The sequence below is a fragment of the Arachis ipaensis genome, chromosome B03, assembly GCF_000816755.2.
Source record: "Arachis ipaensis cultivar K30076 chromosome B03, Araip1.1, whole genome shotgun sequence".
Lineage (NCBI taxonomy): Eukaryota > Viridiplantae > Streptophyta > Magnoliopsida > Fabales > Fabaceae > Arachis > Arachis ipaensis.
In genome coordinates this window covers 15,372,368-15,392,904 of record NC_029787.2, presented here as the reverse complement: position 1 = coordinate 15,392,904, position 20,537 = coordinate 15,372,368, and the positions used below count along the sequence as shown (strand labels likewise).

At 35.1% G+C, this 20,537-nt stretch overlaps 1 protein-coding gene across 1 annotated transcript in view; it reads right to left on the bottom strand.

The window, feature by feature from the left end:
• The window catches only part of LOC110269390 (zinc finger BED domain-containing protein RICESLEEPER 1-like), a 4,726-nt gene continuing 532 nt past the window's right edge, over positions 16,344-20,537 (bottom strand). The window contains exons 2-5 of the mRNA XM_021117184.1: positions 19,659-20,076; positions 17,144-18,265; positions 16,480-17,035; positions 16,344-16,354 (exon numbers count right to left, since the gene is read on the bottom strand). Coding sequence (XP_020972843.1) covers positions 16,344-16,354; positions 16,480-17,035; positions 17,144-18,265; positions 19,659-20,076 — 2,107 coding nt within the window. The remainder of the gene's footprint in view (positions 16,355-16,479; positions 17,036-17,143; positions 18,266-19,658; positions 20,077-20,537) is intronic.

The window sequence follows — 20,537 nt, the reverse complement described above, 5'->3', positions numbered from 1 at the left end:
TAATTTAAACTAGTTTAGATAGTTAATTACTTTAGGAATAATGTGGTTAGTTAGTAGAATAGATTATGTATGGTTGTTAATTTAATTTTTATATGTGCCCGTACAGTGATAATAATAATAATAATAATAATAATAATAATAATAATAATAATAATATATAACAAAAATGAGGAATCAGTTATATAAATATAAATTAGGTATTATTAATAGTTATTAATATAAACCAAATAGGATTTAGTTTAGATATTAGAATTAGAATATATATTTTTATATTGCTGTCGAGTAATAATAATAATTATATTTAATTTTAAATTTATTTGAGTTTAACATTCTATTTATATTAAACGAATGGAAATCGTTATTAAGAAATAAATAGGATCTAGATATTAGAAAATATAGTTTTCATGGAAATAATAGTAATAAATAGATGTTTATTTTAGTTTCATTTAAGGTTTATTAATTATGTTATGTTGCTTATGTGATAATGAGAATGGTAGAATGTTAAATATGGTATGTTAATTAAGTATGGTTATATTTGATTAATATGATATACGGTTATGTTTTGTAGGGTTTACGGATGTTAATATGTGATCATTATTTGCCACCGGATCCATATAATCCAATTGTGGAGGGGCATTTGTGAGAGACTGGATTTTATCACGTTTCGCAGATCGGAGTTGTCCAATGTCAATCGGTATTGGTTAATGCTCTGATCGAAAGATGGCAGCCCGAGACTCGTACTTTCCATTTTCCAATTGGCGAGTGTTCCGTGACGTTGGAGGATGTGGCGGTAATTTTTGGCCTTCCGACAAATGGTATTCCAGTTACAGGACCGACTCTGAGTAGTTATGAGGCATTAGAGGTCGAATGTCTCCATCATTTTGGTGTTGCACCCAGGAAGACAGAATGTAGAGGAAGTTTTGTAAAGTTGACTTGGTTTTGGAGACTAAAAGATCATATAGTCTTAGATAATGATATTCAGATTCAGAGGTATGTAAAGTGCCACATAATGTTATTATTTGGGACGATTATGTTTGGGGACAAGTCTGGGGCAGGAGTGCACTGGAAATTTTTGCCATTGCTCCGTAACTTCGGCGAGATCAGAGAATTTAGTTGGGGTTCGGCATGTTTGGCGCACTTGTATAGAGCATTGTGCAGGGCTACTCGTGTCGACTGCAAGGAGATTGATGGACCGCTGACCCTTCTGCTTTGAATAAGTGCATCATCTTTTAATTGAGAGTTTTATCATAAGTTTTTTATAACGGGCTGTTTGATGTCATATGGCGTAATTGGGACCGTGATGAACGGCCTTATAGATATCATTCTCTGGCTCACTATATGAGGGTATTGGACGATCTGCAGGAAGGACAAGTATGTGATATTCAGTTGTTTTTATATTTTTGATTAGCCGTATTATTATATGGTGTGTAATACTCTGTTACCTTCAATGTGTTCAGTTTGTTTGGGAGGCTTATGCAGTTGATCGCATTGAGGCGGGTGTGATTCCGGCTGACATCCGCCACCACTCGGTTATTTGGAGTGCAACCATGTACACTGAGTTTCCATGTACACTGAAAACATATCTTGCATGCTCGCTTCATCGGTTACATATTTGGTTTGAAACTGAACGAACTCACCAAATACAGATATTGGGTTCCTGTACAAAATGCACGATATTCTCCTACATATTTGAGAATCCATCTTCTCACAAATTACACCTTTTAATTCTTCAAACGACAACGTAAATGGAATAACAATATCCAATGGATTTTCACACACAAATTTTATACCTTCAGCTGTTTGTAATAAAATCTGCCCATGATAATAAATCTTTAACAATACTCTATCATCCATTATGATATACTCACAGGAAACACTCTCAAACTTGGAAAAATAGGATCTTCAAACAATGAACATGAAAGCTGGTGCCAAAACAATGAAGAAGAAGAAGAAAGAACTAAAGGGGTTTTAGAAGAGAGATTTCAAAGACTAACAAATAATGGAGACTTCGGGTAATGTTGAGGTATATATAAAATCATAAATCAGACGGTCCGACCGCATTTCAACAGTTAACTTTTATTACGATCTGAAATCGGACCGTCCGATTTTGATCACATTCAAATTCAAAATTTTTAGCATGCAACAAATCGAACCATCCGATTTAAGTGAACTAATCCAAAAATTTCTCAGCCTCATGTAATCGGACGGTCCGATTACTATGTTCGATTTTTTCACTCACTCACAATTCGGACCGTCCGATTTGTGCACCCCTCTCTCCAACAAAGAAATTGGACGGTCCGATTTCTAGTCCCTATTCAGCTAACTAATGCCGTCATATTACTGTATTATCTCCTCAAACCATCATAACGTTGTTTAACACACGTTACTTTGTCATATGTAAATTAATGAGCCTATACAATCACACACAACACTTTTTAAGGTTTTTATTTAAATAAAAATATCATATTAACCTAAATAAATATAAAAATAAAAATATACCCTTTTTATTCCAATGTAAGTTCTTATAAAGCAATTAGGTCTTCGCCTACAAGAAAATATAAGCTGAATTATATTGTACTAATTTAATCAATAATTCAATATCATTTTTTTCTTATTTTTTTTTATGTTTACAAATTATACTTCTTATTGTAAACATTGTAGAAGAGAGTGAGGTTACATTACTAAGACAATTAAGAAGTAAGTTTTTTTGAAACGAACAATAAAAAAACATGATTTTTATTAAAGACTTCTAGTTGTTATGAATTGTATTTATATAGCGATATTATTGTTAATCAACTGTACTTAACTATCTTAAATGATTTTTTTATCTTAATACATTTTATAACTATTTTGGTTATACGAGATTGATATGGCTAATTTGGTTTGAATTCAACTAATGTAATACTAATTTTTATTGATTATTTTTTTAAAAATGATATTCACATATTTTTGTTAATATTTTCTATTGCTTTTGGAGCATATTAGAGTACATGTAAAAGCACATAGCATTTTTTTTTAATTTGATAAGGATATAGCACGCTCTAAAAGCATGACAATAGATAAAAGCGTGGCAAAAAATAAAGTGTGTCAATAGATTAACAAAAGCATGACGATAGAGCAACCGGCACGCTTGCGGATATGATACTTTTAAAAGTGTGCTGATAGCTCAAAAAGCGTAACGAAAAACTATTGCCATGCTTTTTTGCCTTTTTCGGTACGCTTTAATAGCGTGGCAAAAAACTGATTTTCTTGTAGTGGTGATAGTATTGCAACTAATTGACTACATATTATTTCCTAGCAAATTAGCGACTACTTCCTAACTTTGCTTTTTCATTTAGAATAGCTTTGATTTAGCGACAAAATTCCTACAAATGTGATTAAGATTTTTCAAAGATTGGCTATAGATTTGCTACAAAATGTGATAGATTTGCGATCATATTAGCGGACAACTTGTGACAAGTTAGGTTCGTAAAAATTCCTTGCTAATTAGCGTCAACTAAGCATTCTGATGGTTATCAGTGGCTAAGAGAAGGGGGGTTGAATCTTAGCCCCCTTTTTGCTTGATAATACTTGCTGGCCTTTGAAACCACTTCTGGAAACTTTTTGTCTTTTTATCTTATAACTAGTCACGAGACTTTTCTTTTTGTCTCGTCAGTCAGCACGAGATATTTTCAGTTTTATCTCTTGGACAGCAGAAACAAAAATGGAGTAGAAGAAAGAGAGAATTACACCAAGATATATCCTGGTTCAGCTGCTAAGTGCAAGGCAGCCTACATCCAGTATCCATCACAATAATGATGGAATTTTACTATAATCATCCTTGATTACAAGCACCAATTCTCCCTAGGAACTACCCTTCCTATCTAGAACAAGTCCAGAATCTAAACCCAAACTGAACTTGACTTGGTCGCAGCCAAGCTTTCAACTGTAAAGTGCTAACCCAACTTACAAGGGGATTCCCACATAATCATGAAACACAACACAGATGTACAAAGAAACTCTAAGGACATCTATGGCTTTTTCTTTTAATTTTTCACTCTCTGCCTTTTTCCGCTCTATGGCTTTTTTCATACAAACCTCACTGTTTGCCTTTTCCATGAGACTCAAGACATGACAAAATTAAACAGAAAAATTACAAAATGAGAACATTGAAGGAGAAGAAATTCTGTCAGCTTAGAGAACTACGAGAACCCTGTGCTTTTGCACTCTCACTCCTTAAATCAAACCCTGACTGTTCACCCATACTTATAGGGAGAAGCCTTCAAGGTTGAAACCAAAAAAACCAAGCCAATATTCTTCTTCTTCTTCAAGTTGAACCGGTTCGGCCAGAGAGAGAGAAGAGATAACCCATGCAAAACCCAACATGCAATTACCTCTAATCCTTCCTTGGTCACCACTCTTCATCAATCCGAGCCCTTCATCTCTTCCTTGCTCTCCAAGATGAACTTCTGGCCCTTGATGCTTCATGATGATGATAGCTTCATCTGCTCCAATCTCTGCCTCTTCCATCACGTAGCCACTCTAGCTACTTCCTGTGATAGTTGAGTAGAATCAGAAACAAGCCATCCTCCAAAGATCTTCTCCTCTGTTGGCCGAGATCTTCTCTTCTATTTTTGATATGGAGAAGCCAAGATCTCTTCACAAAATCTTACCACAAGTGAAAGAGGATCTTAGCCACAGCATACTTTTAGTTTGCTTTTTCTTGCCATCATTGTGATGGTCTTTGTTGCTTGTTCTTCCTTTCGGTGTCTAGTCATAGCCTCCATGCTTTCTCTGTAATGATATGACCGAAAGAGAAGAAGTGAAATGAGAGAGAAGAAAGAGAAATAATGAACAACAATTAATGAATTGAAGATAGATAGTAAAAGTGAATTAATTTCCCTTTCTCTTTGCTGAATAGCGTGTAGCTTTAGTGCTTGCAATTAAATCAATAGCTTTATTCTCTCTCATATTTTCAATGTAAGTATTAACTTCACTTTATAAAATTTGAATTCCACCAAAACTTGAGGTGGGATCCGTTGGAAACATAGAGCTTTGCTATCATTGCTTAATAAATTCGGACCAAGCCTTGGTCTATTTGGCAAAGATTATAATTGGGTCTTGTAGCAAAAACAATCCAAACTGGCCCATTCTCATAACAAAATATTCAGCCACAATGATGAAAAATAATTTTATATCAATGCTGAATATTTTTAATCAAATTGGGCTTACTGTATATTTCTTTTATTTTCGGCTCAATTAGCATCATAATTTCAGCCACCATAATCACAACAATTTAATACCAAGGCTGAATATATTTTTGATACAATTGAGCTTGTTATAATTTTCTTTTTTTTTCTTTTCGGCCCAATTGCAAAAATCTGCATAGCAAAATTATTTCAATTAGCACAAATGGATTAAAATTACATTAATAATTTTGCAACTAATTATTTTAATAATGTTTGATCATCATCAATTTAAATTAGAGTTTTCCAAACTCAACAATCTCCCCCTTCATGACAAATATTATTAAAATTGAAATGGAAAGAAATTAAAGATTGAAGTATAGAATACTCCCTTTGAATATTTAGATTTCTCCCCCTTTTTAATTGTCACATGGCTCCCCCTTAATGTATGCTTATTTTACCAAGGAAAGCTTTATACCTGTAACAATTTTTATCAAGCCTAAAGCAACAATGTTATTCAACATATTCATTATGTAATGTTGAATGGCTTGATTTATGAGCAGGGTTGAATGATAATCAAAACTCATTTGTTATCAATAATTTGATTTTCTGCTCAATCATACAAAAAACAAACAACGTGATGTTTCCTGAATATTTTCTAATCAAATCAAGGCAGATTGATCATAGCAAAAGAAAATTTTCTAATCATTCATGATCATCTCAAACCATAGTAAACTTCATATTTCTCATCTTAAAGGAACTGCCAAAAATAAATCCAAAACAGCAATCATTATATCAAGGTAAGACAAATGCATCATAATTATAATCAACCAAGCATTTTACCAAGATAAATATCAGGCATCAACAATCATGTTTACTAAAATAGAACAGATGCATTATCAAATATATTACCACAACAAAATATTGAATCAAGGGTGATCATGAATCCACAAAAGGATTTCATTCCTTGTCTTCAATCCACAAGGATTTCATCCCCTGTTTTCAATTTCAATTTTCAGCCATTTTCTCCCCCTTTTGGTATCAAGGGGCACTGCAAAATAAATGAAAATATCATACCAAACAGCAGAATATTTATTTTTTACCAAAATACAATGGTCCAGAGTATCCAAGTACAATACCAAAACAAGATAGCAAAAACTGTGTACAAGCTCCAAATGATTCCTAAAAGATGAAAATTTCAAGGATTTGGATCCTTTAAGACTGAATCATATTTTCACAAGAAAATATTTTTCAAACACCTTAATAAAATTCCATATCACACATGCATTTGAGAAAATAAATTTATCAATGACAATCAAATCTCAAGTCAAAATTATAAAGTGCTCAAAACAGGGCCAGATCAAAGCAAAACAAAATAGGACAACAAATCAATGAAACGTAACAAAGCAAAACATGGCAATAAATCAATGAAACATAACAAATGTGATTAACACAAAGATGAACTTAAAACAGGTCAGAGTAAGGTCAAAGAGATTTGGTGGGGCCCAAAAGAATTGAAGTCTGCGCAGTCTCCCCCTTGATTACAGCCCTTCCAACACTTTTATTTTTATCTCGTCCATTCCTACGAGACAAAACTTAGCAGAATCAATATTTCACAAGTTATCAATAGAACTTAAATCAAACATTCCCAAACTTTTTCTCAATGTGCAGAATCTGTCTTCACAGAGGGGTTTTGTAAAAATATCAGCAAGTTGGTTTTCACATTTTACAAATTGGATATCAATAGTACCCTTTTCCACATGTTCTCTAATGAAATGATATTTTATCTCAATGTGCTTGGTTCTTGAGTGCAAAATAGGATTTTTTGAAATGTTTATAGCACTCATATTATCACAAAATAAGGGTATACAATTGATCTTTAATTTGTAATCTTCCAACTGTGTTTTTAACCAAATTAATTGAGAACAACATGCAGATGCGAAAATGTATTCAGCTTCAGCTGTGGATAAAGCGACTGTGGCTTGCTTTTTTCTAGACCACATGTTGAGTGAGCTTCCAAGGAAGCAACACATGCCGGATGTACTTCGTCTATCCACTCTATCTCCCGCATAATCTGCATCACAAAACCATACTGCACAAAAGTCATCAGATTTAGGATACAACAAGCCATAATCACTAGTTCCCTTAATGTATCTAATGATGCGCTTAACGGCCGAAAGATGGGATTCTTTTGGGTGAGATTGAAACCTTGAGCATACACCCACACTTTGAACAATGTCCGGTCTAGAGGAAGTAAGGTACATAAGTGAACCTATCATCCCTCTATACCTTGTTTCATCCACATCTTTGCCATCATCATCCTTTTCAAGTTTTGTGTTTGGATGCATTGGTGTTCTCATTGGTTTGGAACTTTCCAAGCCAAACTTTTTGATAAGTTCTTTTGCATACTTTCTTTGGTAAATAAATGTACCACTAGGAGTTTGTTTAATTTGGAGGCCAAGAAAGAATGTAAGCTCTCCCATTAAACTCATCTCAAACTCACTAGTCATGAGTTTTCCAAACTTTTCACACAAGGACTCATTTGCCGATCCAAACACAATGTCATCAACATAAACTTGAACTAGGAGTATATCATCATTAGATGCTTTAATAAATAAAGTAGTATTGGTGGTACCCCTTTGAAATTGATTTTCCAACAAGAAGGCACTAAGCCTTTCATACCAAGCTCTTGGAGCTTGTCTAAGACTATAAAGAGCCTTAGAGAGTTTAAAAACATGATTTGGAAAATCTTTGTGTTCGAAACCGGAGGGTTGTACCACATACACTTCTCTATCAATAAAGCCATTAAGGAAAGTACATTTAACATCCATTTGAAACATTTTGAAACCCTTATGGGTAGCATAGGCAAGAAGCAACCTAATTGCTTCCATTCTAGCTACCGGAGCAAAAGACTCATCAAAATCTATACCCTCTTCTTGATCGTAACCTTAGGCCACTAATCTAGCCTTGTTACGAATAACTTGTCCATCCTCACCAAGTTTATTTTTAAATACCCATTTAGTACCCGTAACTTTCTTACCATCCGGATGAGGTACTAATGTCCAAACCTCATTCTTGTCGAATTGGGCAAGCTCTTCTTGCATTGCTTTGATCCATGAGGGATCTTCAAGAGCTTGCTTGACATTGTTGGGCTCCATTTGTGACAAGAATGCAAAATTACCTGGTTCGGATTGCCTTTTGGTTGAGGATATTGTTGTTACACCTTGAGAGGAATCACCAATTATAAAGTCATGAGGATAACCCCTCATAGACTTCCATTCTCTAGGCTTCCGGAGTGGTGTTGAGCTTTGATGAGTTTCTGGTAGTCTCACTGTTTCAGTTTCTCGTGTCTGCTCAGGAGACAAAATGGAAATGTCTCCTTCAATCTGACGAGACAAAATTGGACTGGCAGATTCTTCATTTTGAGCAGATTTGGGATTTTCTTTACTTGTTCCGGCTTCTTTATAATCTGAATCATTATCTATCATAGTACTGGGAATTAAATTAGAATCACAAAAAGTAACATGTATGGATTCCTCTATGGTTCTATGCTCTTTGAGATAAATTATATAGGCCTTGCTTGTGGTGGAATATCCAACAAACATTCCCTCATAGGATTTTGGATCAAACTTTCCAAGGTTTTCTTTATTGTTAAGTACAAAACATTTGCATCCAAAAATATGAAAGTACTTAAGATTTGGAAGGGTTCCTTTCCATAGCTCATAAGGATTTTTCTTCAACTCTTTTCTAATGATTGTCCTATTCAAAATGTAACAAGCCGTATTCACAGCTTCTGCCCATAAAAATTTAGGAATCTCATTCTCACAAAGCATGGCCCTAATCATCTCTTGAAGGCTTCTATTCCTTCTCTCAACCACCCCATTTTGTTGAGGTGTTCTAGGGCATGAAAAGTTATGAGAAATTCCTAAGTCATCACAGAATTTTTCAAAATCTTGGTTTTCAAATTCTCTTCCGTGATCACTTCTTAAATGGGCAATTTTTAAATCCTTTTCATTTTGAATTTTCTTGCAAAGGGTGGAGAAGGCATGGAAAGCATCATTTTTATGAGCAAGGAAAAGTACCCAACCAAATCTAGAGTAATCATCTACCACCACAAGACCATAGTGTTTACCTCCTAAGCTTTGAGTTCTTGTTGGACCAAAAAGATCAATATGCAACATCTCTAATGGCCTTTTGGTTGAAATTTCATCTTTTGGTTTAAAAGAGGATTTTACTTGTTTGCCCAATTAACAAGCATCACAAGTAAGATCCTTATCGAATTTGATATTTGGAATTCCTCTAACCAGATTTTTCTTAACTAGCTTAGAAATTTAGTACATGCTTGCATGACCCAACTTTCTATGCCATAGCCATTTTTCAGATTCAAGAGATGTAAAACATGTCACATTTTGTTCTTTCAAGTCCTCAAGAGTTAATCCATACACATTATTGCATCTTTTAGCTTCAAATAAAATATCTCCAGTTTTCTCACAAACAACTAAACAAACAAACTTTCTAAAAATAACCTCAAAGCCTAAATCACACAATTGACTAACACTAAGTAAATTATGTTTCAAACCATGTACAAGAAGGACATCATTTATACAAGATGAAAAATTTTTACCAACTTTCCCAACAGCCACTATTTTTCCTTTTGCATCATCACCGAAAGTGACAGGTCCTCCATCATATTCATCAAGCTTTATAAAGAAGGTTGTCTTTCCACTATCCATATACCACATATTTTTCTTTCGTTTGGATGCTAGGCAGACCTACAAAACAAGCTCAAGTGACCTTAGGTATCCAAATTTTCTTGGATCCTTTCACGTTAAACCATCTCTTATGTCCTAAGCCATTATAATAAAAAACAACCTTGTAAACTTTTTCACCTATCATCCTTTCACCAAAAAAAATTGTATGGGAAAGTGTCCATTTCGGTTGCATAGTCTACAAAATCTTGGAGTTGCTGTTTTGTTAAAGCTTCTTGGGTTTTGAAATCTTGTATCATTTAAAGATGAGGCAATATTTTCAAAATTAGATTTTTCAACAGATTTATGAAACCCCAATCCAGCTTTATCATAAAGAGGTTTTTGGCTAGCCAAAATTTGATTCAGATTTTCAGAACTTTGTGTAAACTTGGCTAAGTCTTCTTTAAGCCTTTTGACCTCTTTAAGCAAGTCTTCATTCCTTCTAAAACAATCAACATATGCAACGACCGAATGGTCACTTTCACAGCTCCTAAGTTGGGCTTTTAACTGCTTATTTTCTTCAACAAGATCACAAGCAGTTTCGGCCTCCCTTAGCTTTTCTTTTAAAAAACCATTTTCTGCTTTAAGGATGATAATTTGTTGTTCAAGTTCTTGATTATCCAGCAAAAAGCATCTTATTTTTTCAGAAAGATTATCTATCATAAGATGAAGAGATTCAGTGTCAGGGTTGGGAACAATTACCTGCTCAACAAGGTCAGCCATAAGGCATGGTTGGGACTTTGTTTTAGATTCCTCATCATCATCATTTGAGTCATTTTCCAAATCTTCCCATGAAGCCATCAGTCCCTTCTTCTTCCCTTTCTTTGGTTTTTCTTCCTTTTTCAACTTAGGACAGTCAGATTTGAAGTGCCCCGTTTCTTTACAGTTGTAGCAAGTTACCTTGCTGAAATCTCTCTTCTGTTTTCTTGAGCTGCCTCCTTTGCCTCTCTCCTTGAGCTTTACCATTTTCCTGAATTTTTTTGCAAACAACACAAATTTATTTTCAGATGAGTTATCACTGGATTCATCATCCAGAGGGTTAGTGACAGAAGAAAAAGCTATTCCTTTCTTTTTTGAATCTTTTTTCAAATAGGTGTTTTCAAAAGCAAGTAAATTTCCTCTCAAATCATCATAGGTCATAGAATCAAGACCACTACTTTCAGAAATAATTAACGCTTTCGTTTCCCACTCTTTTGTGAGACATCTCAACACTCTTCTCACTAGCACAGATTCAGGATACTTGATTCCCATAGCATCCAAGCCAACAATGATGGTGTTGAAGCGCTCAAACAGCTCATCAATGGATTCTCCTTCCTTCATTGCAAACATTTCGTACTCTCTGTTTAACGTATCTATCCTAGTCTTTTTTACAATGGTTGTTCCTTCATGAGTAACTAGGAGTTTGTCCCAGATTTCCTTTGCTGTTGTGCAACGTGATACCCGTCGGTAATCCTCAAAGTTGATAGCACAGTTAAGCAGATTGATAGCTTTGGCGTTGAGCTCCACCTTTTTTCTATCTTCATCCGTCCAACTTGCTTCTGGTTTAAGAGAGACAACTCCTTCGGCACTTGTAACAGTTGGATATTGAGGGCCTTCCAAGATGATCTTCCAATGTCTGTAATCCACTGCTTGTACAAATATCTTCATCCTCTCCTTCCAATAGGTATAGTTTTTTCCAATGAAAATAGGAGGTCTGTTGCTTGATTGTCCTTCAGTCAGATTGTAGGACACCACATTTGAGCCACTATTTTCTGCCATGAGGATCTTTAATCCAAGCTACAAAGCTTGATCTCTTTAAGACCAAGCTCTGATACCAATTGATGGTTATCAGTGGCTAAGAGAAGAGGGGTTGAATCTTAGCCCCCTTTTTGCTTGATAATACTTGCTGGCTTTTGAAACCACTTCTGGAAATTTTTTGTCTTTTTATCTCGTAACTAGTCACGAGACTTTTTCTTTTGTCTCGTCCCCAGCCACAAGACTTTTCTTTTTGTCTCGTCAGTCAGCACGAGATATTTTCAGTTTTATCTCCTGGGCAGCAGAAATAGAAATGGAGTAGAAGAAAGAGAGAATTACACCAAGATATATCCTGGTTCAGCTGCTAAGTGCAAGGCAGCCTACATCCAGTCTCCATCACAATAATGATGGAATTTCACTATAATCATCCTTGATTACAAGCACCAATTCTCCCTAGGAACTACCATTCCTATCTGGGACAAGTCCAGAATCTAAACCCAAACTGAACTTGACTTGGTCGCAGCCAAGCTTTCAACTGTAAAGTGCTAACCCAACTTACAAGGGGATTCCCACAGAATCATGAAACACAACACAGATGTACAAAGGAACTCTAAGGACATCTATGGCTTTTTCTTTTAATTTTGCACTCTCTGCCTTTTTTCGCTCTATGGCTTTTTCATACAAACCTCACTGTTTGCCTTTTCTATGAGACTCAAGACATGACAAAATTAAACAGAAAAATTACAAAATGAGAACATTGAAGGAGAAGAAATTCTGTCAGCTTAGAGAGCTATGAGAATCATGTGCTTTTGCACTCTCACTCCTTAAATCAAACCCTGACTGTTCACCCATACTTATAGGGAGAAGCCTTCAAGGTTGAAACTAAATAAACCAAGCCAATCTTCTTCTTCTTCAAGTTGAACCGGTTCGGCCAGAGAGAGAGAAGAGATAACCCATGCAAAACCCAACATGCAATTACCTCTAGTCCTTCCTTGGTCACCACTCTTCATCAATCCGAGCCCTTCATCTCTTCCTTGCTCTCCAAGATGAACTTCTGGCCCTTGATGCTTCATGATGATGATAGCTTCATCTGCTCCAATCTCTGCCTCTTCCATCACGTAGCCACTCTAGTTACTTCCTGTGATAGTTGAGCAGAATCAGAGACAAGCCATCCTCCAAAGATCTTCTCCTCTGTTGGCCGAGATCTTCTCTTCTATTTTTGGTATGGAGAAGCCAAGATCTCTTCACAAAATCTTACCACAAGTGAAAGAGGATCTTAGCCACAGCATACTTTTAGTTTGCTTTTTCTTGCCATCATTGTGATGGTCTTTGTTGCTTGTTCGTCCTTTCGGTATCTAGCCATAGCCTCCATGCTTTCTCTGTAATGATATGACCGAAAGAGAAGAAGTGAAATGAGAGAGAAGAAAGAGAAATAATGAACAACAATTAATGAATTGAAGATAGATAGTAAAAGTGAATTAATTTCCCTTTTCTCTTTGCTGAATAGCGTGTAGCTTTAGTGATTGCAATCAAATCAATAGCTTTATTCTCTCTTATGTTTTCAATGTAAGTATTAACTTCACTTTATGAAATTTGAATTTCACCAAAACTTGAGGTGGGATCCGTTAGAAACATAGAGCTTTGCTATCCTTGCTTAATGAATTCGGACCAAGCCTTGGTCTATTTGGCAAAGATTATAATTGGGTCTTGTAGAAAAAATAATCCAAACTGGCCCATTCTCATAACAAAATATTCAGCCACAATGATGAAAAATAATTTTATATCAATGCTGTATTTTTAATCAAATTGGGCTTGCTATATATTTCTTTTATTTTCGGCCCAATTAGCATCATAATTTCAGCCACCATAATCACAACAATTTAATACCAAGGCTGAATATATTTTTGATACAATTGGGCTTGTTATAATTTTTTTTTCTTTTCGGCCCCATTGAAAAAACCTGCATAGCAAAATTATTTCAATTAGCACAAATGGATTAAAATTACATTAATAATTTTACAACTAATTATTTTAATAATGTTTGATCATCATCAATTTAAATTAGAGTTTTCTAAATTCAACACATTCCATTTTGCCTATGAAGTTAGCTTCGATTTTTAGCAATGAGTCTGCTGCAGTAGAGGTTGTTGCTAATTAGCGACTACCTTTTAGTCCATTTGTTCTATGGAATTAGCCTATGATGATTTAGCAATGGATTTGTGACTATCTATTCGGTCACTAAAAATCTTTCCGATGAATTAGCGACTGCTGTGTTTCTGCAAATTGTAATTAGCGAGGAAAGCATTGATTGCTAGGTAGTAGCTAATCCATCACAAATTATATTTTGCGTCAGATTAACAATGATTTTTTGACTATTTTTGTAGTTGTTAATCGGCCTTATTCTTGTAGTTAAAAAAAATAATAAAATGGTGTATTTTTTTCACTTGGTGTCTGCAAAAATGAGAAAAAATTTCACTCGTTTTTGTGCTCCATTCCAGCAAAAATAAAGAAAAAAAGTTTCTCCCATTTTTTGGCTCGATGACAACAAAAGTAACTGCCTCTCTCTCTTTCGCTACTACTTTCACCATTCACTGTGAAACAAAGGTTCATCTATAGTGAAAAAACTAGAATCAAGTTCTTTAAGTCATAGTTATTAGAATTAGATTAGACGGCCGATTCGACCAAAAAATTGATGAATTGGTATCCTATTTGGTTTAGTTCACTATTAGGATCGGACTTACTTATAATTAACCCGGTCAATGGTGGTTAAAAAATTAGACGATTTTATTACAAATCGAATGTAGTCTAGGGCGTTCTACACGTAGACCAGTAGGATGTGGATCACTGTAGGAGTATCTTTTTGAAGCTCTTTCATAAAGTGACATGCGCGACAAATGAATCTTCATTGTATATATTTCTCCACATATAGACTGGATAAAAACCACATATGCCACTGCCACAAGTGAATCTTCATTGTATGTATTGCTTATATTATATATACCATATTAGAGAAGTGATTGCCACTAGCAGATTTTTTATTATATTTGTTGTTGTTAATGTCTTTGAAAACTATGAATATGTTGTTAATATCTTTGGAGATTATGAACATGATATTTGATATGTTTTTTTGTATTTTTTAATTTTTAAAAAATTTGCAAATATCCGTGGAGTCTCCGACCTCCACGGATACAAAATCTCCGTTACAGAGACATGAAATGAATATGGAGGCGGAGGGTGAGAGCAGGGGCATGTCCCGCCCCTGTGGGTACCCGTTGCCATGCCTAAGAATGGGTCTGGTGAATTCCATGTCGAAATCCTTAGCGTCATCGCTGAGAAAGTCTTCCTTATAATCTGAGCTCAAAGTAGGTCTATTAACTCTGTTTTGGAGCTTGTGGTCTGCAGTAGAGCTTTCAAGGGAAGAAGAAAAAAAGGAAAAAAGCGAAAAAAGAGAAAGAGAGTCAGATATAAGGAGAAAGGGAGAAGTTTGAGAAAGAGAAGATTAGTAAAATCTATAGAAGAAGAGAAAGAAGAGATAGATTTTGTGAAAAGAAAGGGATAAGATATTTTGGGTTTGGAAAGTGTCGAATGTGAAAAGAAATGAAGAAAAATAAGAGGGATATTTACGGAATCATTAATAAAAATTTAATAATTAGTTATTTTTGTCAAATAAAATTTATCTTATATGTGTATAACATTAGTTTCAATTTTTCATTGTGAGTTTTATCAATATTTGAATTTTTTATGATAAAAAATGACTATTTATTCAATATAAAATGAATAAAAATTTTGCTTTCTTTTTATAGGTTTCAAGTGTGAAAATGGACCATTTTATTTTTATTTTTTCAATAATGCTAGGGAACCAAGATGGTTCCAGCAAAAAATCAGTCAAATGTCTCTGGGTGAATTCAAAATCTCTACGTGGATGGTGTTTATGCTAGGTAGGGGTGTAATCGGTTCGGTTTGGTTCGGTTTTGGACCGAAAACCAACCGAACCGACCTGATCGGTCCTCTAATAATACCAACCAATCGGTTGGCTGCGGTTTGATCAACCGAACCGAACCAACTACGGTTTGGTTCGGTTGGTTTTTTCGGTTTTTTTTACACGTATTGATCAGAATTAAAATTATCATAAAATAAAGTTTAAAACCTTCAATAAACTAGAATAACAAGAGTATATCACATCCAAATTCAATACAAATTCAACTTAATTAAACATAAAATAAAGACAACTAAAAATGTCTAGCAAAACAACAAAAATAAACACACTTTAAAGTTTAAACTGAAACAGTCACTTTGTAACAAATAAAAACTAAACAGCCACCATACTTAATCTGAATCCACACCAGACTCATCATCATCTTCTCCGGTTGGTGCAATTTCTACAAAAATAAAACAAAAAAATCAATATAGATTATAAATTATAAACATAAACCATAAAAGGAACTACAAATTTCTTTTTTACATACCTAATTCAAGTTTCTCAAACTCTTCAATAAGCTCCTCAAAATCAGTTGTCATTGGAGAAGCACGAAGCCAATTTTGTGTGCATATCAATGCCTCAACTGTCTTTGGAGTTAAAGAACTCCTATAGTTGTTAAGCACTCTTCCACCAGTGCTAAAAGCGGATTCTGAAGCAATAGTCGAGACCGGCATTGCTAAGACATCTCTAGCTATTTGGGATAAAATAGGATACTTGCTAGAATTTACCTTCCACCAATTCAATATATCAAAAGTATTTTGATCATGAGGCTTCTCTAAACCATCCATCAAATACAAATCCACCTCATTTTTGTTGATGATCTCATGAAAATGCACCTCCTTGAAAAAATCACCAGCCATGTCGCCATCAGGTACTCCCACATCTGATGCACCATCCATTGTTGTTGAAGTAAAAGATCTACCCCCATTATTTGAATTCACATAGCATTCAAACATCTTGGAGAAGGTCTCTTTCACTTTTGCACCCAAAAAATCAGCATCATCCTTATCATATAGCTTTTCAAAGCTAAAGTTCACAAACTTCAACTTGTATCTAGGATCAAGAACCACAGCAATAAAAATCATCTTATTGACCTTTTTTATGTTACCCCAGTACTTGTCATACTTAAGCTTCATCCTCTCAGCCATACTCCCAAGTAATGGATCTCGACTACCACAAGAAGACTTAAACACTCGCAAGATCTTACAAAACTCATGAAAATATTGAGAAGAAGTCACAAGCAAACTACCAGACACACTCTTTATAACATCATGAAAAATTTTCAAGAATTCCATAAAATGTTTTGCATTGTCCCAATCAATATTCATCGGAATCCCACCTTGCATTAGAGCATATTCTGTATCTCTCTCTCCCCTAGCCTCTTGAACACCTTTTGAAACTTCAAACCACTTTCAAGCATGGTGGGGAACATCGAGTTGAACAGTACACTTGTCTTGTATCCTAGCTTCCTTAATGAAATTTTTGAACCTATTCATACGACTAGGGGAAGCACGCACATATCTAATAGCATTTCTTATCTTGCTAATAGATTCATCCATCTCTTTCAATCCATCATTAACAACAAGATTAAGAATATGTGCACAACACCTAACATGCAAATGCTCTCCTTTCAAAGGATGTAAATTCCAATCCTCCATTCTAGTTCTTAGATAAGATATTGCAGTATCATTAGAACTAGCGTTAACAACAGTAATTGTAAACACTCTAGATATCCCCCACCCCAAAAGACATCTCTCAATTTTTCTACCAATTGTTTCTCCCTTGTGGTTTTTAATAAGACAAAAATTGATAATCCTCTTTTGCAATTTCCAATCATGATCAATGTAATGAGTAGTGAGACACATATAATTCAGATTTTGCACAGAAGTCCAACAATCAGTAGTTAAACAAACAGATTGATTCTGTTGTTTGAACACAGTTTTCAACCTATTCTTCTCACTAATGTAAAGGTTCCAACAATCCTTAGCAACAGTAATCCTTTCCGAAAGTGGAAATCTAGGTTGCACAATACTCATATAGAATCTGAATCCCTCCCCCTCAACAAACTTGAACAGTAGCTCATCAACAATTATCATCCTAGCAAGGGTTTTTCTACACATTTCAGCATCAAAAGTAACTGCAGTAAATACCCCTTCACCCTCTTTTTTTTGTTGGAAGGTAAGGATTGTTTGACTAGGGTCACCCGAGTCCCTAGGAAATTTTTTACATTGGTTCAACAAATGATAACGCATATTAGTTGTACCATTTCTATGAGAGTCACATGCATATGATGCACCACACCAATTACATTTAGCCCTAGGATATGATGGCTTGGACTTAGGATCCTTTGTAAAGTGTTCCCAAGTCCAAGATCTAGGTCTAGAAGGTTTTCTGTTACCTTCATTAGCTTCATCCTTGCCATCCTCTTCATCAGTTTCCATAGTGCTTGGAGCTGGATTTGTAGGAGTTGCTCCCGGAGTTGCACCCACATTAGTTGAATCAACCTTCCTCTTCTTTGATCTAGGATGGGGCGGGGGTTTGGTAAGCATGCCGCTGTCCGTTGAAGAACGCACCACGGACTCAACAATTTCACCCCCAACTTCAGGCGTCTGCTCATTGAGCACCTCATTGCTTGTTGGCTACATATATATAAACAGAACAAAGAAAAATTAGCATTTTTAACTCATGAATAGCACCAAACATGTAGCCATATTTCAAAGTCTTAAACTAAAATCAAAGGGGCAATTAGTGTAGAACCGGCACAAACATATACACTTATACACTATATTATAAATTGACCTTTGCAAAGTCAATTAAGCAATCCACTTCTATGTATTAGAGCATCAATTTCATAAGTAATCTGCAGAATCTAGCATCATGATCTTAACAAGTTCTCTAATCTGACTGCTCAAAGAATTGCATTTATTATTGGTTGCATATTTCACTGTCAGTGATTTTTGGTATCAATATTAGTGTGGAAATGAGATACAAGAACTTGATTTGATAAACATTCAACCAGAATTCGAGAGAAAATGAGATTAAGCACAATATCACTAAAAATCAAGCACAAATAGAATTTAAATCAAGCACAACATCAACAATTAATTATATATTAACAAAGAAAATAAATTTGGTTGATAACAATACTGAAGTCAAAGTAAGCATGTTCATTAATAAACAAAGATGAAACTAGACTTCTATGAAAAAGGTGCAGACAACCTCTATATAAAATAAACCAATACCTTCCACCAGAACAAGAATTTTCTATCCTAATTCCTGTCCAAGCATACAGTAAACACTGATATATTGAACATTGAATGGCCATCAGTTTGAATTATCATATGCATTTAGTGCAAAGCTTGTAAAGTAAGGCAAAACCAATTTGATTAATGGCTGTTGATGTCTGTACGGAATTAGATTTAATTGGCTTAGTACATGTGCATATTAAATTTCATGGTGTTTTATAGCTTAATTGTCCATATCCTTTCTCTGTGATTGGCTTCTGTTGACTTGTAAAGTTGAAATTCTTTTTATGGGATCCCTAGGAAGTTCAAAGTAGTAAAAAAATGCCCTAACCAGGGGATTGGAAGTATTTTTTATTAAAAAAATTGAGGATTCGAAGTAATTTTTGTGTTGTTCAACAAGGAGTTACTGTTACATAAATTTTTCTAAGGCTTCAGCAATGATCAGTATCACAAGAACAAGAAAGAGCAATCAAAGAGACTCATTAGTAATTAACAAAAACAACACAGCAACATTAACTAAAAAACAAAAGTTGCAAAGTTTTTTTCATATCTAACAACTCCAGAACTTCATTTTTTCTGTTCATTAACTACGTATATTTTAAATAAGTCTTCCAATTCACTTAACATACAATCAGAAACTCACATAACAGTACAAATATCACTGAAAATCCCACTAAATCAAGTATCAATATCACTGAAAATATTGCAGACTAGGATTTTGTTGACAATATATACATTAATTACTTAATTACTATAAAAAAAATTATAACCAAGCACAAAATCTAACATCCGACGAAGACATCGTTCTGTTGCGTTTTGGGTTTTTGCAGGAGAGGGACTGGTTGTTCGGCGGCTCGGCCACTGGAGTCTTGCTCGGCGACTGGATTGCTGCTCGGCGATGGACTGGTTGGACGTTGGAGTGCTGCTCGGCTTTGGCTTTGTTGCGGCGGCGACCCTGCGACGGCAACCCTTCGACGGCGATGAATGAACGATTTCGAGGCTTCGAGCGACGACTGCCGAGTTCTCTGTCTCCCTCAGCCTCTCCTTCTCTCAAGCATGGAGGTCGGAGGTGGAACCTTCTTCGAAGAATGGGAGAGAGGAGTGTGGGTGACTGGCAGACTGGGTACTGGGTAGTAGGTATAGGGTTCGCGGCGTAAAAGGGGAAGAAGAAAGCTAGGTTATGTGGCTGAGTTGCCCTTTTATACCTAGGTTAAAGGGCAACTTAGTAAAATCACACTCCACTGAACCCTCATTCTTCGGTTCGGTTCGGTTCGGTTCGGTTTTAGCAAAGACAACCGAAAACCGAACCGAACCGATCGGTTTAATTCGAAAAAACAAAAAAAACCGATTTTTTCGGTTTTTTTAATCGGTTGTTGTAGAATTCGGTTCGGTTCTGCGATAATTTTCGGTCCGATTCGGTAACTTACACCCCTAATGTTAGGCATTAGGATGTTTCTTTTCTTTGTAAATTGGATGGTTCTGAATCTATTTCTTGATTTATCATGTTTTAGGCATTTGGAGAGGGAAGGAGGGTGAAGAGACGGAAGCTAATTGAATCAGTTTCCGTAATTCATGTTGCAATGATAATGAACGTATCTCCTTCTAATTTGAATGTGATGAAATATTTAATAACCAATATTTTAAATCATAATAAATAAAATTAAGT